Source organism: Bemisia tabaci, chromosome 7 (assembly GCF_918797505.1).
Source record: "Bemisia tabaci chromosome 7, PGI_BMITA_v3".
Classification (NCBI taxonomy): Eukaryota; Metazoa; Arthropoda; class Insecta; order Hemiptera; family Aleyrodidae; genus Bemisia; species Bemisia tabaci.
In genome coordinates, this window is record NC_092799.1 from 1,540,863 (window position 1) to 1,564,421 (window position 23,559).

General features: G+C 40.2%; 1 protein-coding gene across 1 annotated transcript in view; it reads right to left on the minus strand.

Annotated features, from left to right (window-relative positions):
• The window catches only part of LOC109036739 (pyrokinin-1 receptor), a 93,734-nt gene that overhangs the window by 50,690 nt on the left and 19,485 nt on the right, over window positions 1–23,559 (minus strand). Inside the window, exon 2 of the mRNA XM_072303050.1 lies at window positions 21,693–21,909. Within this exon, the coding sequence (XP_072159151.1) occupies window positions 21,693–21,909 (217 nt within the window). The remainder of the gene's footprint in view (window positions 1–21,692; window positions 21,910–23,559) is intronic.

A 23,559-nucleotide genomic window follows, 5' to 3' on the forward strand; every position in this document is an offset into this window, starting at 1 on the left:
AAATTGTCTGAAAATTTTGGAAAATACTATTCACGATTTTCACAGTAAGTTCGGTTTTTATCGGAGGAAACTTGGCAACGTCTGAAGGCTCATACGGCGTTTTTCCTTAGCACGGCAGTATGACCCAACGCGCTGCGCCCGTAGGCGGCTGTCAGTGCGTAACTTACTTACAAGAATCAATTGAGCTCATCAACGGGCTGATTGTTGAATTTGACAGAAAAAGCTGTAGACGGTTATAGGACATTTCGTCAACGATTTTTTGTCCGCGCACCTGTTTTATCCAGTAATTTACGTCCACGCGTTCTTTTGGCACGGGAGTTTTGGTCCGCATGCCAGTTGAGACCCAAAGTCAAACACACATGTAAATACAAACGACTATTGCTCATGACGTTTTTGGATGAAAATATAAAATGTCTTGGAAGAATGAGGGTTTGCTTGTTTTTTTGTTTTGTCTGATTGGTCCAACAGAGACTAATATATAGTTGAGAGTTTTGGTAAAAATGGGGGAGCGTCAATTCCATGAGACAAAATTCACTAAAACTCTCTACACCTCTTTGGTGTAACAGTACTTAATTATCTTTCGAGATTTTCCCACTTTGTTATACCTGAACCGGATAAACCTCTATATTTGCCTCAGCTAAAGGCTCTTAGATTTTTCCAGTGTACGATAAGTATCTTGATTTATTTTGCGAGGAAAGATCTGTACTTTTAAAGGATGCTTGTCATTCTTAATACGTTCAATTTCGTATAATACTGTGCAACACCTCTGTTGGGAAATAGTTGCTTCAGGGAAACGCGCATTGGCGCCTACAAACCTAAATGGATACTTCAAGCATTGTGCAATGCGTGAAGTATCCACTTAGGTTTGTAGGCGCCAGTGAGCCTCTCGCGCTGGCAGCACGCCGCTCCGCTTTGTTAGGCTTTAATATTCATACTCGCATAGTCAGCGTTTTATAACTCACGATTTCGAAATGTTTGCACACTCTGCATTGATTATTCTCATTTAAATTGATGGGAAAAAATATGTATCAATTTATCAAAGGAGAATATAATGTGTATTTTTTTAAATATTGGTGGTTCCGTGTCAAATTTATTGATTTCCAAAGCACTTTAATTTTTTCTTTTACATTTTGTGTTTTTATTGTGCTGCAGCGAGGTGTACGCGCAACGAAACGCTCAAAATTTGAAGTATTTGACTCTAAAAGATCGATGTACAAAATAATGGGTTAAAACTAAAGATTACGTGCTTCTCGGTTCTTTTCTCCTCTTTTATTCATTTTTACAGTTTCTGTCGGCACAACTGCGGCTTATTGAGATTAATGTCGCTTGGGAAAGGTTTTACAAATATTTGTCACGTTTTAAAAATATAAATGTTTTCAAAATGAAGTAATAATTTCGTAAAGAAAAAATTAAAAAAATAAAAAATAGTACCTATACATATATAAGGTATATTGTGCATCAAATATTTTAAGGATAGAAATAAAACCAAATATTCACCAATGAAAATTTAAAAAGATGATTCAAAAGGAGAAAAGTAATAAAACTTCATTTAGAAAATGAGCAACCATAACAACATCTCCTTCCCTCTCAATTTCGCATTTCCATATTGTCAACATATGATAATAATTTTACATACCGGCTAAAATATAACGCTTGGACCAAGTCACTGTTGCTTATTTTACATGTGTGCGTATACTACTGGACAAAAAAGGTGCGCGGACAAAAAATCGTTGACAAAATGTCCTGAAACCCTGTAGACACAGCAAGACACAGCAAGATATGGAGGGATCCTATTGGTATGGAAGCGGGTGCTGCAATGGGCAAAAGAGATAGGCAATAGACTAAGTAACGGCAACCCACGAGAGACCCTTTAGTTTGTACATCATTTACCTCTTAGTCTATAAGAACCCCTGCCCCCTTCCCCTTCTTCATATAGTACTTCTTTATTCCCCTTCATCCACTTCATACTTCTTCATTCCCCTTCATCCCATAGTTTCATACTCCCGATGCCTTCTTCGTTTATCGTTTCATCTATCAATTTCAACAATCAGACCGCAAGTCAAAGTAAAGTATCCCATTGAAGGAAGACTATAATCATTTGACGCTGTAACTTTTGCACGAAATAAGAGAGTCTTTCCGGCGATCAGCGGTGCAACCCGAAATGTTGAGTATATCCAATGATTTTCCCTTAACGATACTTTTTTGAGACAACGTTTATTGGGACCAGGAGGTATTACTGCTTTGGAATGATACATTTTTCCGGCAATTTTGCCACCTTCAGAGCTTTCCTGCAATTAAGCGCTCCATCGCCAGGCAAGCCGATGACGTGCTTTGAGATATGGAAGGAAGGGCGTACATAAGAAAATCGCTGCGGGCTCATTTTGGGCTAATATATTTTTTCAGCATTTTGGCCACCCATAGAGCCCCACAGCAATAGAACGCCTCAGCTCCGGTTAGGCCAACAACTGGTTTTGGGATCAGGGTAAAATTTCTGTAGATTTTCAAAAATAAGTTCATTTTCAAGTTTGATAACAATATGGTAGCGACCTTTTGGACTCTTCGGTACATGTCTCCCATAAGTGAACTCAAGAACTGACGAACTTCCCCGGGGATGGGGCAATTTCTCTCTCTAGATAACGTAATCCAATTTTAGCGCTGGCTACCCGCTAAAAACTACCCCATCAGGTGCCGGCAAGCTGGTATCCCCCAGGATATTACTTTAGCACGGAGAAAAAAATTCAATTTTTACATTTTAGGATAATAACCTTTTCCGGTGGCCTTTTAAACTTCTCGGTTTCAAGAAGAGCCACCCCCGCTCCAAAGTGAAATAAACTCCGGATTCCACTCCAATATTGTTTAGTGTTGGGAATTTTTAATAAATTCATTTCAAAAATCGATATTTTGAACGGAAAATGGATTGAATATATCTGGTATTGATCTTGTTACTCGATTTTTTCCCTCAAAATTGAAAATTCCGAGTTTCACCACCCGAATACATTCAATCGGCAGGTGAGCCGGTTTTCGGACAAAACATCAGCAAACTTCCCGGAAATTTTCATTCACATTTTTTTAGAGTGCGAATTTTGAGCTTTTCAATTTCCAATATTTTTTTCAATCGATTTCGAAAAGTCAATTTTTCGTCACAATTTAAATCAATGAAATCAGATCCTTTTAGAAAATCGTATCGATTCAATGGATCGATTTTTTCGGAAAAATCCCCAACACTAAATTTTCTGACTAACAGGACAGTGCGCATTCTGCTCTTTTCCGCAGTTTCCTCCCGTTTCATCCCCCTCCCTCCCACGTGAGAAGCGGGACTGCCGAGAGACGTCGATCATCAGATCGTGGACACGAGTGGAGAATCGTTGCGATCCCCGAAAATAACCCCGACGCCGCAGTAGGGCGTCGCGACGCGCGTCCGGGCCATGTGAAATATTTCGTCTCCGCGCGGCAGCGGTGCCGTACCGAGGAAAAACGCCGTATGAACATTCCAGAGTTGCCAAATTTCCGTCTATAAAATGTTTATTTTTGAAGAAAGCAATGGGTATTTTCCCTTGGAATTTTCCGGAAATTTAGATAAATCGGCGAACAAAATTTTCTGAAAAATTAGAGGAAAAGCGTTTATAAATTTTCCGCAAAATTCACGATTTATATATGGAAATTTGGCAACGCCTGAATGCTCTTACGGCGTTTTTCCTCAGGACGGCAGAGCATCCGTGTAGTGTGTAGGTCTCAATTGAATCGAAGTCGGAGCAATTAGTGGCAGTCCGCGGGCCGAGGCGAGGGGAGGGGCCAAGTTTAAACGCTGGCGTGTGACGCTCCGAAGTTCGGCAGCCGAGCGGGGGTTAAGGCCCCGGGGGGGAGGGGGGCGCTTGGGCAGGCTCCAATTTCGGATGTTGCCTGTTGCGCTCCCGCGCTGCGTCTTAAATCACCCGGGGCCCGCGATCGCGCTCGCCACGTGGCGACGCTAACGACTCGCGCCGTGAGAAACACGGAAATCCGTCCGGCGACCGCCAGAAAATCCCAGGGAAGAAAATTGAAACACTTGAATTTGCTCTCGGTTGATCGATAACTAAAATCCCTGATACTTTGGTAAATAAAGCTAAAATGAGAAAAAAAAGTTAACCAAAAAAAAAACTGAAAAAATAAAAAACTTGTAAGAAAATAAAAAAATAAAATGGAAAAATTAAAAAAAAATCACGAAAAGCTAAAAGGCAGGAAATTTTGTGCCGCCACAGGCTCATTTACAGCTCGAAAGAGATATATTCTAAAGAAATTTAATACTTTCTAAAGAAAATTAATAATTTCTAAGGAAAATCAATAATTTCTAGCGAAAATCAATAAATAAATTCCCTGATACTTTAGTAAACAAAGCTAAAATGAAGAAAAAAAGTGAACTACAAAAAAACTAAAAAAATAAAAAAAAAAACTTGTAAGAAGATGAAAAAATAAAATGGATAAATTAAAAAAAAAAATCACGAAAAGCGAAAGCAGGAAATTTTGCTCCGCCACATGCTCATTTACACCTTCGAAAAAGTTACATTCTGAAGAAATTTGGAGTGAAAATCCATGTCAGAGTCTACTTAGCGCTCAATAATCCCGGTGATATGAATGCGGAGTGGAATCTTCTCTTTACGGAAGGACTTACACTAATACAGAGTGGAATCTACGCTTTTTGCGGAAAGTCATACGCATTTATGGTGCTAGTTCACCTCGTTTTCATATCACTCAGGGTTTTTGAGTGCTATAGAGATTCCAGCACCAAATGTCACCCCTCGATTTTTAGCCGTGTGAAACATACTAAAAAATTGACTAGCGACCTGCGAGGTGATTATTGAACTTTATATACAAATCAATAGACAAAAAGGAAAATGTAGCGTTCCTGTTGGCTGAAATGGGTGGTTGTCATTGACTGAGGGAGAAAATTATGGACTAGCCATAGGGTCTCTCGTGGGTTGCCGTTAGTTAGTCTAAAATCTACCTCACTCGTTCATTGCAACCACCTGCCTCGACCAATAATATAAAGAGGTTGGACCGCAAAGCGAACTGGGGGCGTGCCTCTAAGTGGAAAGTAAGCGTGTTCGATCTGATGCACCGGATACTTCTCAAAGTGAAAAAAATGGAACTCTTCAAACCGGCAACAAAGAGCCGCTTATGTTTGCATAGAGGTGGCGGCGTATGGCGGAAAACTGACTAAACAGTGTTAATAAAATTGCACCTATCTACGTTGACTGAATTAATTACTTCACTGAAACTTGCGCTTTAATAATTGCAGGTCTAATAACACCGGCGCTTCATACTTGAACTGAGTTTAATCAAGACCGAGTTTTTGAATCCCGTAGCTCCAACAAACGCCTCCGGAGATATGAGGTATACCAACAAAAAGTTTTAGTTAGACTGGAATGATTTACCTCTGAAAAATGTGTATTTAATTTTGGTCGACCCTACATGCTAAGGATCAGATTTTAAAGAACACCTGATTCAAACCCAAATTCAACGTTGAAACAATTATACTATGGCCATGGTGTAAAAAATGCTTGTAATTTAAGGATTCCAATGAAGTTCATAATGCTGACACCGAAGCATATCAACAACGTCGATCTGAATGTCAACTCAAAGGACAGATGATCACCATCCACTACATCTTTTTATAAGTCCCAACCAGGGACAAAATAAAAAAAGTAATACGTTAAAATCCTGCGTTAAATTCGCCTTCAATTTCAAGTGATACTGTGCCACAGCGCTTGTGTTCTGTGAGAGTAATAAGTCGAGTTCATTTTTATTATTATGTGCTTCTAGAGAATATTCAAATTTAAGCATTCTGATGCGAGATTCTTGACCAAAATTTCACACAGAGCACGATTTTCGTGGTCTACGTGAAATTTTGGTTAAGAAACATGTATCAGAATGCTTAACTTCGTACCTTGTCTAGAGTGGTCCATTCCTTAAAAGCAAGACATTCTCTTCTCTGGTTACTCTAATTTTTTGCGAGCTTCATTTTGCGATTGCAAGTAATTTAAGACTACAAGAGCGTGTGATTGGGAATTTTTCCGGGTCGACGAACCAGACCGGTGGAGTGTAGATTGACAGAATGACGGGCGTAGGAAAATGCGAATCTACCTTGCCAAACTGAGGCGTGTGGCTCTGGAGCTTCTCTTCGGAGGGAAGAAAGAGAGAATTCCGATCGAGTCGAATAAATTCGGGAGGAGAAGGTCAAACAGGGGAAAAGCACGAGCCGTGGATTCTTGATTGAAACCTGACTCAAACGACGGCCGTGGTCAGTGAACTTATCGAGACCTTTAATTTCCGCAACTCGGAGGGGGTGCGAAAACCACCCCAGTGTTGAATAGTTGAGAATAAAATGGAAGAAAACACTGCCGTGCTAAGGAGAAACGCCGCATGAGCCTTCGGATGTTGCCATATTTCTTTCAATAAAAGTCAAATTTACCGGTAAAATTGTGAATATTTTTTAAAAAGTTTTTCAGTCAATTACGTTCGCAATTTGAGTTAGGATATCTGAAATTTCCAAGGAATACTGCTCAAAACTTCCCTCATAAATACATGTTTTATTCAAGAGAATTTGGCAGTTTTCGACTGTTCATGCAGTGTTCTTCCTTAGCACGGCAGAAAAGTCCAAGGAGACCAACATCCCGTGCTATCCAAGACGCACGACAGAGCGTGGAATATATTGGAGTCCGCGAAGGATGAATCTATTCATTATTACAGGGATAAAATTACTAAAAATTTACGTTTTCAGGATAATACATTCTCCTTAATTTATAGAAATTTTTCATTATTTACTTTTACTTCAATTCTTTTGGTCTAATGAAGTTTCTGCAATCAAGAGAAGCTTGTTTTCTCCTTCTTCTTCCTGGAAAATAGAGCATGAATCTAACCTAACCGAACTCGATTATATTTTTTTTTTAATATTTCAAAAATCAAATGGACTAAAGCCACACTTTATCAATCCTTTGTTAAAAATCGCCTTACTTTTTTTCTCAGTGTAAATTACATCACATTACAATATATTTGTTCAGATATTTGGCACAAAGGCTGTGGCAAAATTTTGAGGAACAAGCTGTATTCTTAGATACTCCGTGTGCAATGAACCGAAAGTGACGTGGGTCAGTATAGGAAATCAGAAAATTATTTTGAGGGGCTCCGCAGCGCAAAAAAAGGCCGGTCTTCGAACTTTCTCTCCGTCCGTTTCTAAGAGGTTGCCAGTTTTTGGCTCTTCGTGATTTTGAACCTTCGTGAGATATTTCTCTCACCGGATTTGCCAGAAAACGAAACGGGTTACGGAAGAGGAAATCCGTTTACATGAATGAGCCATTTATGGTTACGGTGATGATATGTACATCTTCTGTTTTAAAAATGCGTTGAGAAATTAATGGAGGACTATGCATGATTCTTGTCGTTTCCATTCAAAAAGTTTCTTGTCGATTGGCATAAAATACAACAAATTTAGAAAAGGCTAATTTACAGGATTTTTTTGTGACTTTCTAACATGAAATAATCATTCACAAAAACGGTAAAACCCCGTTTTATTGATATTGCTAATGCGTTAAAGAGATTAAAAAATAATAAAAATCTTTATACAGACGCTGTGATCTAAAATAAGATAAACTGTTTTAAGGACTCTACCGTTTGGAACGACGTCCTACACCATCAAGTATTCACATTGCACCTTGCAGCCGATCAGGACCTATGTTTCGCCTTCAAAGCCTTGACTATGCAACAGTGAGTGCTTATTTACATCTTTCCATATCCAGTGAAAGAAGAATTGGTAAGTTTACTTTTTCAAACGTTCTATGGAAGGATGAAACCAACCGTAATTCCTATTTCCGGCACTTTTCACTTATGAGAGGTATTACGGTCTGGTTCAAAATTTCCCGAACAAGGTGGACGAATTACTTCATTTTTTCTTGAAAAGTGCATTGCTCAAATCCCCGAGGATCCAGATATTTACCCTCCAAAGCTCAATCTTCGAACGAAGGTAGTCCTTCCTCAACAAGCAAAATGCATTTTTGCATCCATCTAGTGCGACTTACATAAAAAAAAATAAAAAAAAGGTTTCAAACCGGGGCTAAAATCCATTTCCTGGCTGAAAAATGAGCTATGGAGAATTACCCGCGAAATTCGGCGGGTGAATGCTCAATGTTGAGTGGTGTGTGCGGAATATGTAAGCCCTCTTATCTGGCTCTCAACTCATGCGTCTTGTCACTAGAGTGTTTACTTACCTGGAAAACACTTCGAGCACAACCCGTGACCCTTTTAAATGCTCCTGATACGATATACGGTGTGTTCCTAGTACCGCCATCGAAAAAGCCTGAAGCGCTGAGCAAAATAATAATACGAAGAAGAATACTTCTACGCCATAAAGGAAATTACGAAATCGAAAAATCGAAAAATTACAAGAAACAATTTTCGACGGGTGTTTTAAAACTACACGTTCTATTTTTTGGCAATTTACTCTTCTGTTATATTTTAATAATTTTGGATTGGGTATAAATCACTATCATTTTGGGCGCTTCTGGGTACCAGATGCGCCCTTTCCAGCCGTTAGACTCCCCCGATGTAACATGTACTATACTACATACCGTTTTGCCTTATGGGTAATGACGCCATTCTGGTACACCCGGGAAAATTTGATTTTTTTCTGCATCTGGTATTCGTAAAAGTTTTCGTGAAATGTTTTGCTTTTAAGCATAACAATCTCGCACGGACGTATTACCTGGTTAAACTATTTTCGGGCTTTGTTATGCTTAAATGCCTCATATTCGAGGTTGTAGTTTCAGATTGATTCGAAAAAATCACGAACAGTCACGTGATCTCTTCATTTTAGTGACGTATAACTGTGCTATTTTGTGATTGGTTCATTTTCTCGGCGCAGCATCGTCAAGCGTCAGCTGTTTGCGGCTCTGGGTTGAAGGTTTAAGGTTATGTCAGAGAGAATAGAAAGTTAGAGGCCCGACTCGATGCTAGGTAATTGAAACAGATGCGCTCGCAGCGCGCTCGCTGGCAACGTACGCAACTACTATTTTCTATTGTTTTCCAGAGACTAGCGGCGGTATGTTGCTGCCGGACCACCTTCACGTAGGCAATTTGTTATACATCGTCCGTCCGCAATACTCTCGCTTGGCCGTATGAAAACGTTCCTCGCATGCGCAGTGTTAAAGAAGCGCCCTCCAACGCTTTGGCGTTGGAACTGCTTGTTTTTTTTTTTTGGGGGGGGGGGGTAATGTGTAAAGCTTTTGCAAAAAAATAAAACATAATCGCAGATGAACAGCATTTTTACTTTATCAGGTTGTTGATTTTTCTAGAATGTATCTCACTTTTCTTTTTTCGGTCTTGGTGTTGTCTTGAATGAAATTCTCATTTCGAACGCTTATAAGAGTTCATCTTCAGGTCAATATAGGAATCGTGAATCACAATTTTGTCAAACGAAACACGTAAGAAAAAAAAACGTAGCACTGAAGATACGCATCATTGCTCGACTTCAGCTATCAATATGCACGACCTTTAAATGCGTTCATTGGCAGAGCCAGCAAACTAGCGCAACATTGTCTTTGCTCCATTTGAACCTATCGAAATGTATAGATTCTTATAGGGACCAGTTGTCCCGACAATAATCGATTTTTTAGCATAGGTTTAAATTGAGGAAATCCAGTGCTGCCAAATTGCTGGATCCGCCTCTGAATGCGTTTTCTGACTTAAAATTCATGGGAAAAAAAATTGATCATTTTTACACTTGCCCGATCTTTTTTCATCTGGTCCTTTCGTGAAGCTCTCGGATCATCCTGTATTTTCGCTCCCCTCGCCGGGGGAAATGAAGGGGTTACCTCGATGCCCTAACCGTTTTGGAGAAACAGAAGCGTAAAAATGGACCTTCGACGTGCATTTGAATCCACCCACTCCGGATTTGTTTTCGGAGTGAATTAGGCATAGAAACACCGTTGCCAATTCTCATGATTTTCCGCAATCCCTCTCGCCTTTTTCACACGGCTTTAAACGAGAATTGGCCGAGCCCCGTGGAGCACGATCAGAAAAGCTCGACAAAAGCCTCATGCAGAAACAAAGCCCGGATTATAATATTTACAGTCCCGAAACCCATCGGATTAGGGCTGAGCAGTTTTTGTCGCTGCGCGCCAGAACCAGCCGTGTGTGATTTCCACGCGGCGTTGCCACTATTTAACGAAAACTCTTTTTATACACTAGTTCGATCTTGAAATGATTGTGAGAGTTTGCAACAAGGTTGCTCATAGGCTGTGTATTGTCATATTTATATTTAGAGAAGGATCAGCCGTGCAGGGTAGGCAACCTTTAGCTTAAGTGCTTCTCAAGGACCGCTCGGGTCTGTCACGCTGGGCTGTTGTCGGTTGGAGAGCAGCAGCGCTTTTCATTTGGACTGTGTGTGACAGGAACGCATCAAATCACTTTCCACACACTTTTCATCAATCACTAAGGCATAACTTTCGGGCATTTTTTACGCAAAATGTAAATGATCTCCTTTCATGACAACACGCCATACTCAGATACATTTTGGACAAACATTGCTCAATAGTTTTCTTATTATAAAAAGTCGAATTGCTTGAGACAATTTTGTGCAGCAACCTTGTTAAGTTCTCCCGTTTGCGAAACGACGGGATAGCATCATGCTGCTCGTTGAACGGAAATCGATTTCCAAAAATTGAGCATTAATATAATCCTCGGTGACGCGGTAGATGTCATTATTGTTTCCCTAGCGGAAGAGCGTATCTGCATTTCAACACGGTGAAATTTTCAATAAAAAAGTGTGCTTTCACCTCGAAACTATTAGGAGTTTTGGACTGAAAAGAGGTTGTTCCATCCCCCATTAGATTTGGCCCCCTATCAAATATGATCCATCTTTTCAGGAGTGATACAGTAGCATGCGAGACGCTCAAGTATGGCGGACATTTTGACTTAGGCCCCCCAGAGAGGGGGGGAGGGGGTCAAAGACAAAACCTTCAACTGTCTATAACTTTTGAGCGAAAAATCGGATTGAGTTGAACTTTTTTTTAAAAGAAAGATCTCAAAAGGATCTATCTGCTGATACCAGAAAAATTGAAAAAAAGTCAAATTTAATGCAAATTTTTAGCAATTTTTCGATTTTTTAGGAGACAAAATTTTCAATTTTGTCGTGTTTCGGCACTGCGCAATGACTCTACTAAAACAAAAACCAATTTTTTAGATTTTCCACTCAATTTCCTATAAGATGCAAAAAACCGCATCTTGGGGAAACGTTTAGATCGCGAGCTATGGCTTGTCAAAGGTAGCCCCGCGCTGTTCGCATATCCTCCACGCGTCTGCCACCGATCCTGTTGCCCCTCCTCCCCCATCCTAAATGCAAATTAACATTCTACTACCCAGCTTTCGTACGTATCTGCGTTATAGGTACGTACAAATTTCAGCAAGTTCGAGATTTCCAGTGGAATTGATACTTTATTTCGCTCCCCCCCCCCCCCCCCCACCCGGCCACTGGCACTGAAGTTTGCCCCTGCCTACAAGTTGTAATAGTTTTTTCTTGTGTCTAACTGGAGGTATTTGTTTTCTAGATTACACGCTAAAATGAACAGAATAGGTATAAAAAAAGTAATTTATTAAGTGAATTGAAAGCAGTTACACAAGGATACACACAGGTTACACAAGGAGGTTGGGAGGTGGATAAAAAATTACCTCAATTCGATTTCGTAGTCACAGGGTGCTACATCAGCAAAAACATGTAACAAGAAAATGTTTATAATTCTTTTTCGCACAATATTTGGAGCACAGTGGCCGGGTTGGGAGGGGGGAGAGAGATATAAAGCAGCAATTACACTGGAAATCTCGAACTTGCTGGATTTTCACGTACCTATAACGCAGATTTATACGAAAGCTGGGTAGTAGAATGTTAATTTGCATTTAGGATGGGGGAGGAGGGGCAACAGGATCGGTGGCAGACGCGTGGAGGATATGCGAACAGCGCGGGGCTACCTTTGACAAGCCATAGCTCGCGATCTAAACGTTTCCCCAAGATGCGGTTTTTTGCATCTTATAGGAAATTGAGTGGAGAATCTAAAAAATTGGTTTTTGTTTTAGTAGAGTCATTGCGCAGTGCCGAAACACGACAAAATTGAAAATTTTGTCTCCTAAAAAATCGAAAAATTGCTAAAAATTTGCATTAAATTTGACTTTTTTTCAATTTTTCTGGTATCAGCAGATAGATCCTTTTGAGATCTTTCTTTTAAAAAAAAGTTCAACTCAATCCGATTTTTCGCTCAAAAGTTATAGACAGTTGAAGGTTTTGTCTTTGACCCCCCTCCCCCCCTCTCTGGGGGGGCCTAAGTCAAAATGTCCGCCATATTTGAGCGTCTCGCATGCTACTGTATCACTCCTGAAAAGATGGATCATATTTAATAGGGGGCCAAATCTAATGGGGGATGGAACAACCTCTTTCACCGATTATTTTTCTGATGATACAATTCATCGTTTTCCTCCGGAAGAACCAAACGACATGAAAAAAAAGTGTCAGGTGTTATCTCCTAAAATTGTGGTACACCAATTTGTTGGATGATATGGACATTTCTAATTAATTTTGGTAGTGCCGAAACATTTGGGTTGGTGACCTAATCTATTGGGGTACAAATATCACCACAAATAATTTGAGCACTACTACAATTAATTGGAAACGTCCATATCATCCAACAGTTGGGACTTAACCCCTACCTCTCTTTCCCCCTGTATGTTGCCAAATTCCCTTTGAAAAATGACACTTTTTGTATTTCCGATAAAAAAATTCACTTATTTCTTGTGATCTCATAAAAAATCAATGGAAATTTGGACACAAATTTTAGAGGTACATTCTCGTAAAATTTAGAATAGTTTGAGTCACTTTTGAAACCTCGGAAAGGAGTTAGGTTTTTCAACCTGGAAGACGACGACTTCAGTGGCGTGGCGTGAATGATCGATAATCGATATTTCCCCATTTGAAAGTATGGTGAAGAATCGATTATTAAGGTTTTCGTTGCGAACACCTTGGTCATCGATCTTTTTCCATAGGTTTAAATGACAGATCCATCGATATATCGCAAAGCACGCGGCGCGACTGGACGACTTGGCAACGTGACACCCGTTGCGATGTGGTTGAGATGCAGCGGGTATCGACGAATCCGAGACCCGTGGTTCCCGGCTGTAAGCGACGTCGTAAATATCTGAAATTGGCTGCAAAAGACGCCATCGAAGCCGAGCGTTGACAAGAGCGCTCCGAAGCTGCGCTGCGTCAGCGGGAATAATTTCCAGCTTTATTGCCGATGATGCTCCACGTTACAAAAGTGAAAGATGGCGCAGTTTCAGGTCCGAGAGCCGTATTTCAGCCCTCCACTCGAGCTTTGTACGACTGAAATTGCATCGCGGTTTTATTAATGTCATCTTCCACCGGTCGTCATACTCAGGATTCGAAGTCATCTCAAAAAGTTCGCCGAGAAGAAAACTTCCATCGGGAGCCGATCGAGTATTGGGTGGCTTCACGATAACTGGAATAGTTTTGTTGCCGTGACAGACAACACATTTTTTGGTCATATTTTTAGTAGTAATGGTAACCACTCGAATTTTTTGCATTAGTCTACACAGGGTGACGTGTTATAACGCTTTCTAATGATTTATTGCTCTACTTCTCAATTCATATTATGGAAATTCCGAAACGGTGCTGTCTGTTACGCGGTGAAAATTCAGCGTATCAGACTGCACAATTTCGGTCATTTATAAATTAAAATTGAAAATTAGAGCGATAAATCTTTGAAAAGCGTTATAACACGTCACACTGTGTAGATTAGAGCAAAAAAATTCTAGTGATTATCATTACTACTAAAAATATGACCGAAAAATGGGTTTCAGGACATTCCGTCGACGATTTTTCGTCCGCGCACCTGTTTCGTCCAGTAGTTTACGTTCACCGGTAAAATATGCAACAGTGACTTGGTCCGAGCGGCATACTTTAGTCCGTATGTAAAATTATATTGACAATATCGAAATGAGATAATTGAGAGAGAAGGAGGTGTTGTAATGCTTATATCATATTTTAAACGAAATGTTACTTTCTTTTTTTGATTCATCTTTTCAAATTTTCATTGACGAATATTTGGTTTCATTTCGATTATTAAGATTTTCGATACAAAAGTTACTTCATTTACACTCCTTTTTTTAAATAAAATATTACTTCATTTTAAATGCATTGGCATTTTTAAAGCATGGCAAAAATTTGTAAAACCTTTTCCAAGAGATGGCATCAATATTAATCTCAATGAGCTGTAGTTGTGTTCAAAAGAACAACACAAAAATATAAGAAGAAATAATCACAAAAATATAATCTGAATAAAAGAGAAAAGGAATAAACTTTTTTTCTTTTAGAGGTACATACAGGCACTGCAGACTATTATTTTATCCCTTTGCACTTTACTCTGTCCAACTCTAGTAATTATTTGACAGATGTACACGGATGTTTACAGATGTTTCATTTGCACGGTTTAAAAAGTTTGTCATGTGACAACGGGAAATTCTTCAGTGCTCTTGCTAGGCAAGCGGTATTACTTTATTGTAAACACTTAATTAGTTTATTTCAAAACTCCCAGTGGTGTAACTCGTTCATTTCGTCAAATTTTGGAAAGAAAACACGCTGTGTAGTCTTTTAATTGGACTGTATTTTGCGATCAGGAACTGCAATTTCTAGCTCATACATAAAAACGCCCATCTGCATTGGAAAACTAATGGCATATACGTTGTTCCTGAAATGAGATAGAGCTTGATTTTACTAATTGCAAAATGTGGTCCAATTCATACTTCGTGAAAGACCTATCGAGCGGGACTGACCCCGTGACCCAAAGACCGTTTTCCTTTCAGTTTCTCTTGGAAGAAAAGTTGAGTTATTGGTGCGGTGACCCACTGACCATTTTTTTTGATCAACAGGATATCAGCAACAAACAACCCACATGTTAGCATCGATCGCTGGTGGAAAGGTCAATGACCCTGTCCCTTAAACTCAAGTACATTCACCTTGTGACCCACTGACTGAGTTTAGAGTTCATTCACCCTCCTGTTCCTGTTGATAAACAATTTTAAGATGATCGGTCCAGTAACTTACTGATAATAATTGTCACGGTCGGATCAATGGGTCAATGTACCGAAGTGCAACCTGAATAATAGGTCAAGAGTTTCCCATAATTCATGAATTTCGCCCTTGTGCCCTACTGACCCTGAGGTTAAGTCGTATTAAGGTCGTTCACCCTTCAGTTTCACTTAGCGGAAAAATCTCATAATAATCTCTGCGGTGAGTCGATCCAGGAAATTAATGCGGAAGCCAGGAGTCCTCTTGGCTCGTGGGAATTTTCAGGAGCGATGATTAGACCACCAACAAAATTAATTATAGGAGTAGAGTAGAGATTTCCTTTCGGACAAATATCGCGAGGAGGGGAGGGGGTACTGATATATACTGATATCGAAACTGCACTCGAATGCGATATTTTCTCTCTAAAAAGGCCACCCCTTTATTACGTTGAATTTCTTTGTTAAAATTGGCAAGTGAGTGCTTTAGTCTCCTGACAATAGAATTGCGATCTTAAATTTGGAGAAAAATGACGAGTAGCTGAAATAATAAAACCAATTGATGTGATATATCGCATGCCGTTCTGACACAAGATATCGAATCACCTTAAGTTCCTTGTAATTTGGTTAAGTTTAGGGAAATATTTTGAGCTTCTATACCCTTTTCCTCACAAAGCCTCCGCCAAATACCCACCCCCCTCCCCTCCTCGCGATATTTGTCCGAAAGGAAATCTCTACTCTACTCCTATAATTAATTTTGTTGGTGGTCTAATCATCGCTCCTGAAAATTTCCACGAGCCAAGAGGACTCCTGGCTTCCGTATTAATTTCCTGGATCGACTCACCGCAGAGATTATTATGAGATTTTTCCGCTAAGTGAAACTGAAGGGTGAACGACCTTAATACGACTTAACCTCAGGGTCAGTAGGGCACAAGGGCGAAATTCATGAATTATGGGAAACTCTTGACCTATTATTCAGGTTGCACTTCGGTACATTGACCCATTGATCCAACCGTGACAATTATTATCAGTAAGTTACTGGACCGATCATCTTAAAATTGTTTATCAACAGGAACAGGAGGGTGAATGAACTCTAAACTCAGTCAGTGGGTCACAAGGTGAAAGTACTTGAGTTTAAGGGACAGGGTCTTTTGACTTTTGAGGGCACCCATTTACATGTCAAGGACTAACATACATAAAATTTTAACTTAATTTGACTAGATGACTGGAGGTTTTAGTGGTCATACATCGGCTTTTGCCGCCATTTTACCCTTAAAAATAGAAAAAGTCGAAAATAAAAAAAAACGGCCCCACTTACGATTTTGCGGTTTCCAATACCTTAATCTAGAAACCTTCCTTGACACTTTTATAAAAAAAAATCGCGGGTGGTCTTCAGAAAAATTAATTTTTTTTAAAACGAACCGTGAAGGAGTTAAGCTATCATATGTCGGTTTGGCTCCGGGAATGAAAGTTCTCTGATTGTGAGGTAAAATTACATTTATTATTTTGAGATTTCCAGTTCATGAAATATCGCAGTAGTTCTCAGCGGCCGGGAAAGTCGAACTTTGCTTGAAATCGTGCTTCTCTCACGAAATCTGCAACTATCTTGAAAATGGCGAGTCTAAGGAAAAGCGTTGCTCTTGCTACAACGAAAGAGCATTCAATTTCCAATAGGACAGTGCCTACTATTTTATTAAGGGGTCCACCCCTGCAATACGGCCCGACCCAACGGCGGCTGCTGTATACGGTGAGTCTCGTCTTGGCCGCGTCATGAATTGTTGCGATTCAAAATCGGACGGCGTGTTTTTACAATCTCTCTGCTACATCTCTCCTCTGTTTCTACAATTTCTTTCAAATCTAGTGCTGCATCATCGTTTCTAATCTCGTCAAACATAGTGCAGCCGCCGCTCGCCAGTTGCCGCACAACGCAGATTATAGCGCCTACAAAACTGCAGGAATACCACACGCATTGCGCTAAACACAGTGCGGTTGCTGGTTGACGTGAAACGCATATGATGTCTGATCGCAACATGTTTTCGCAAATAAACCTTCTACAAATTGATTTCCCCAGTTTGCCCTTAATTAGAGCTAATTTGACTGGATTGCACGGGCTAAAATCGACAAAATTCAGAGCTTATATTACTTCGATCATATTTTAGTGATAAAAGAAATCATAACAAGACAAATACTTAGAAGTGCACTTAACATCGGATGGCAAAATGGACCAGGCAATCAAAGATTGTAATCTGCAGGGGAGGAAAGCTTACAAAAATGAGCAGGTTTAAATTTTCAAAACAATTTTAAAACGTTACAAAAATAAATATTTTTAAAAATGCTTAAAACAGTTCGGCAACAAAGTCTCCGAGTCACGGCATCACTTGCACGGCAATGGTTTTTAACAAGTTCGTGTTGTCTGGAGTCTAGAAAAAAGCGAGGCCATAATCGGGACGCTGATCGCAGCATTTTCCGGGATGCTGAGCCAGTTGCATACCTACCAGGCGGTGCTTTTACTTGACACTTAATTTTCATCAATCAAAGTTAAAAGGGTAAAACTGGAGGGGAGGCGAGAAAGAACCCGCTTTGATCACGTTATCTTGGAGGCTAATGCGCCGTGATATTTAGGCAACACGAATACCACTTACACTCGACAGGTACATCGCTCGTGCATTTGTTTGCGTTGTGGCCTTGTTATTAGCACTGACGTAGATGGTTTCTACTAACACGTTTTCAAGAGTTCACTATCACTAGCTTTTAACGCACGTTTAGTGAAATCTGGTAGTGAGAAGGGTTGTTTTCAAACGAAAGATGATCAAACAATTAAACGGAGGCACACTTCCCTCGAAACCCTTGAAGCCATGTTGCTTTCCGAGAATATCTTTTACACTCACGCAGCCTGATTCTTTGACGTGCAAGAATAAAAAGGAATCGTTTCAATTACAATGCTCATGATGGATTTCAAGTGCCACCTATTTTTTTTGGTCGTGGTTATCCGTTGGTCAGACTCGGAACGTATTCTGCCGTGCTCGTGAAGAACGCCGTATGAGCATTCGAGAGTTGCCAAATTTTCTTCCATGAAATGTTTATTTTTGAGGAAATGTATGAATTATTTTCCTTGAAACTTTCAGGAACTTTAGGCGGAATTGCGAACAAAATTATCTAAAAAATTTGATGGAAAATATTCATAAGTTTAGCAGGAATTTCGTGTTTTATCCAAGAAAATTTGGCAACGCTTGAAGGCTGATACGGCATTCTCTTTAACATGTATTGCATACTTTGCATACTATTTTACAATACGGCCGTATCGCATACTTGGCGATGTCACACGCAAATAGTGAAATCAGGCATTTTGTCAAATGCCTAGGCAGATAGCTAAATTTTGAGTGTCTACAAAATTTTGTGAATTTATGGCGGAGGGCTCACGAGTTTTCAATATTTGTGGAAAAATATCTTATCAAACCTACAAACTCTTTTTGTCTCTTCCTCTTAAATTGCTTCTTTTATTTTAAAATGTTGAAATTCTAAAAATGCTGTATTCTCTGACATGCTGAAAATGTCAAGATAAGTGTCCACTCAGGAGCTAAAAATCGCTTGAAATACTATTTTGGGATGCACATTTTTACTGAAATTTTTTTTCTTACGGGGTCATTTAATTATTTTTTCTAAAATTAGGGAAAGAATTAGAATTTCAATCTTACCTAGAATATTTGACCACTTGCCTCGGCATTTGACAAAATGCCCGATTTTACTATTTGCCAGCGACAGCGATATAGATCTTAGAAATTTAAGCCAGGATCTCGGAAGAAAGGAACAAATGACAAAAAAGAAAAACAAAAGGTCAAAGGCGCTTCGTTAATTAGTGGAAACCTGAATCCGCATCGTTACCTCTCTCCAGAGGTTTAAAACGAAACACATATGTATTTAAGCGAGCCAAAACTGACAAATATCAAGCATTTTGAGGTTGAGATCCAGGAACTTTATTAAGAGGTTTCTTCGGTTCATGAAACCATTAATTACGCGATCATTAACGGTTCAAGAAAGGCTCAGCATGACGCCGTTGCGACAGCGGGGCGCGAATCGAAAATAGTCGTCATGGAGCCGCTTCCTCATCTTGCGCATTTCGGTGCCAACTGGGCTCGCCACAAAGCTCTCACGTTTCGATGAAAAATTGCGTTCGCGGAAATGTCTCGCGGTGTCTTGCAAACAGGCCGGCAATTTGTACTTCAAAAAGAGGACTGTTAACTAGGCCTTGAGTAATTTTCTGATCTTAATCTTTCCCTTCGAGCAACGCTTGTTTGCATCGCAAATTTCTGTTATTAATTAATTTGAAGAGGGGCGTAATAGCAATGGTGTTCATGCTTCACATGTGACATTTCTCGAATCAACTCTCCATTTTTTCCTCCATGACAGGCAACCGCGCTGTGCGTGTAAAATTTGACCCGGTATTTTTTCTATTTTTTTTTTAATTTTTGCTAGTATGCGTGTATTTTCAGATGGTATAAGTTATCTTGTCGCATACGCTCAGAAAACGGTAGTTGTGTGGGTCTGTTTTAGTATATATATTTTTTTTTCATCAATTCAAATAGGAATAATCCATGCGGAGTGTGCAAACATTTCAAAATCATGAGTTGAAAAGCACTGAATCTGCGAGATTAAATATTAGAGTCCAACACAGAGCGGAGCGACGCGACGTGCTGCCAGCGCGTAACGTGCATTGGCACCTACAAACCTAACGAGATACTTCACGCATTGCGCAAAGCTTGAAGTATCCATGTAGATTTGTAGGCGCGTTTTGCGCTCGCCGAGTGTGCGCTTCAAGCAACCATTTCCCAATAGAGGTGTTGCACAGTATCATACGAAATTGAAGGCGCGCCAACGGTGTTTGTCAATACAACGTAAACTATCAATCCAGAGCCGATCAGGGATTTTCAAAGCTCGTGTCCCTAAAGGCGGATCCAAAAGGGGGCGTAGGAGACGTGCGCCCCTACCTTTTGACGGAAAAATTGAAGGAAAAAATGCAAGAAAAAGAGCTGGAATGAAAAGAAAAAGGAAGGACGCTTTTATTTGGTAATAATCCCTGAGGTAATTGACTCAAACTGCAGGTTAAATGCTTTATTCCGCACCCCCCCCTCCCTCACGCCTCGTTCGAAGCGCCTCGATCCGCCTAAGAGTGTTGTACGGACGAAATCATCAAGGAACAGCACAGAAACACATGCAGAGCACACTGCTATGGCTATTTTTTGCCATCAATCGGATTCTTTCTAAACTGAAAAGATAACATTCGAACGAAGCTTTGAATGATTGGATGTTAAATTGAATTATTTCTCCTTTGATTCCTCTTAACAAATTTACAACCTCCACTATGACTTTCTTGTAAACTTTAGTATCGAATAAAATATATAGTCTGCATAACACTCGGTGAATGAGTCGATTATTACGACATGACCGTGGTGTCCCCTTGAAAAAATAATTTCTATGAGAGCGAAGGGAACAACAACTTAGATTAAATAAATTGCTTCTTTCATCACATTTTGTAAAGAGCCGAGCTCCAGTCGATTGGAGTTCTGCCGAAGAAAGGAGAGCGCACAGATGAAACTTCCTCGGTTTTCAGTCTATTTGCAAATCTAATAATTTTCCCTTTCTCCTGAGAAAATGCTCTGCGCTACTTTAGTTCAGGAAATATGAACGGATGTAAATTTGAAAATATTTCTTCCGAAAAAGAATTAAAATTTTTCACCTGTGGGTCAAATCAATATCATGAACGCCCATACTGAGATAACAAAAAATCTGTTATGTATGCATCGTCAAGGTGGAGTTCAATATCGGACGCACTGATCAATTCGTGTGACCGCTCTCTCACATCTAGGACGGATATCCTCGATTCATGCAACCGACACACAGTGGATCGAGTCAATTAGAGAGGTCGGACATTATTTTTTTTTACTGAAACGGCAAATTTTGATGTTTAATTCGTCACATTTTAAATTTTAAGGGGTGCTCTTAGCAGAAAATTCCACGAGGAAACCAATGGACCCACTTTTTAGAACCTCAAAGTTTTGTATAAACGGAGTTATGAGCGTTTAAGGTTTCCAAATCTTGCCCGACCTCTCCTATTGAATCTAGCCACTGTGCGACGTTTCAAATCAAGCTGAACCATAGGAAAAGCTCGTTCAATGAACCGAGTCTGCGATTCCTAAAACCAAAGGAGCAATCGAATCGAAAAATACGGCCAACACTGAACACCGTACTTTCGATTCATGGCCGAACTTGTTTTTTTCATTGCAAGAGAGCGCTCCATTTGCACAAGGAACAGTAACACTGCCGTGCTGAGGTAAAACGCCGTATACACCTTCAGGCGTTGCCAAATTTCTTCTCAGAAAATAGCAATTTTTGGAGAAAAGTTATCCAACCCTGGAGTTTTTCCTTAAAAATTTTAAATGTTTGAGATTAAGTTACGAACAATTCTCTTAAAAATTGGGTGAAAAATATTTATAAATATTCTGGCAAATTTGTGATTTGTCAAAAGAAATTTTGCAACGTCTGAAGGCTGACCGGGCGTTTTTTCCTAGTGCGGCAGGATGAGAGAAAAGCAAACAAACCTGTGGGACGGCGAGACATAGGGCCAGGAGCCAGATGCCGATGATGAAGGAAATGGCTCTGGAAAGTTTCGACACGGTGTGCGTGAGGAAGGGGTGGCAGATGGCCACGTATCGCTCCATAGTGAACGCCGTGATGGTCAGTACCGTGGCGTTGGCAGAGGTCTCCGCCGCGTAGCCCTGCAGCACGCAAAACGCCTCGCTGAATGCGTATTCATACCTGCAACACCATACAAACAGCAACATAAGAGTACGTATTGAAAGGACCAAATTTTGCAATGTGGAATCACGATCTAGGGCTCATTTTAGAAACAACATACATGCCATTGCTTTCCCTATGTAGAGAGGTGCTTTTATGGATGAGCCAGAGATAGTGGTTCCTTATTGAAAAATGTAATCCAATTAGAGTATTTTCGGGACAGCGGGCTCATACGAAAATTATTGCCAGTTAGATCGTATTCACCCTCACCATAATCGGCCTAACTATATCAGGTGTTGCCTAGTATCTCTCGTATTCATTTTTTCATTAGAAAACTAATCAAAGTTCTAACCCAAAATTTTATAAGCATAATCTGGATTGCATTTTGCATAAAGGAACAGAGGCGTAGGAAGGGGGGCAGTGGGGCCTGCCCCCCCCCCCCAGAATTGAAAATAGTATCATCTGGCTCCCCCCCCCCCCAGAAATTCTGGATGGTGCAAAAACACCTTCTTCAACAGTAAGTCTGTCGCCATGGCCCGTGAGAGGATGCATATAAATAGAATAACCTGTTGAATGCAACAATTTCAAAGTATTTTAACCTTAAAATGCATAATACTGGGTGATTTTTAGGCGGAAATTGTAGGAACAAGTGCGCCACAAGTGCCTCGAAATGCGCTCAAATAGAGTTAAAATTTCAAAAATTTTCTGGGGGAGGCCTGGGACCTCCCCGGACCTCCCATTGGGCTGGAGGATATTCCATATCCCCCAGGCCCCCCCAGCAAAATAATCCAGCTACGCCTATGATTAGTTTCTTGCAGAGGGGATAGATAGTTGCAGATAGGTGCTTTTTTTGGATGAGCCAGAACTTTTAGTTCCCTGGTGCAAAATATAGAATGCATTTATAAGGCTCACATCGTAGTCGTCTGCTTAATCTTATACGACTGAAATAAATGTTAATTCTGCCTGAAAATCTTTTGGAACCTGGCAAGTTTTAGCGAACGCTTAGTTAACTGTTGGTTTCTGAACGCCGGGAGAGCCTTCAAATACTGGCTATACTTCCCGCTTTATCGGGAGGGTAGTTTAGTTGCGTGACCCAACCGAACGCTTAGAACGCCTTCAAATCTAGCGATACTTTCCGCTTTGCCTAGAGGTTAGTTTAGTTGCGTGACCCAACCGAACGCTTAGAACGCCTTCAAATCTGGCGATACTTCCCGCTTTGCCGAGAGGTTAGTTTAGTTGCGTGACCCAACCGAACGCATAGAACGCCTTCAAATCAGGCGATACCTCCCGCTTTTTAGTTGCGTGACCCAACCAAACGCTTTGAACGCCTTCAAATCTGGCTCTACTTCTCGTTTCTCCGGGAGGTTAGTTTAGATGCGTGACCTAAATGAACGCAGCACATTGTTAGTTTACTCATTTTACTGCACGCAGGAAGCTGATACCATCAAAGAAAGCATATACACAGTGTCTGCTTTTCCTTTTTTACCTTTTAATATTTGCATTTTTCATGCGTCACAAATAGAAAGTAAATATTTCGGCAATTAGTAAACATGTAGTATGTTAGTATGTATTCAGTATGTTAGTCAACCATGCCTAACATATGCCTCTAAATAGTATAACCTGTTGAATGCAACAATTTTAAAGTATTTTAACCTTAAAATGCATAAAACT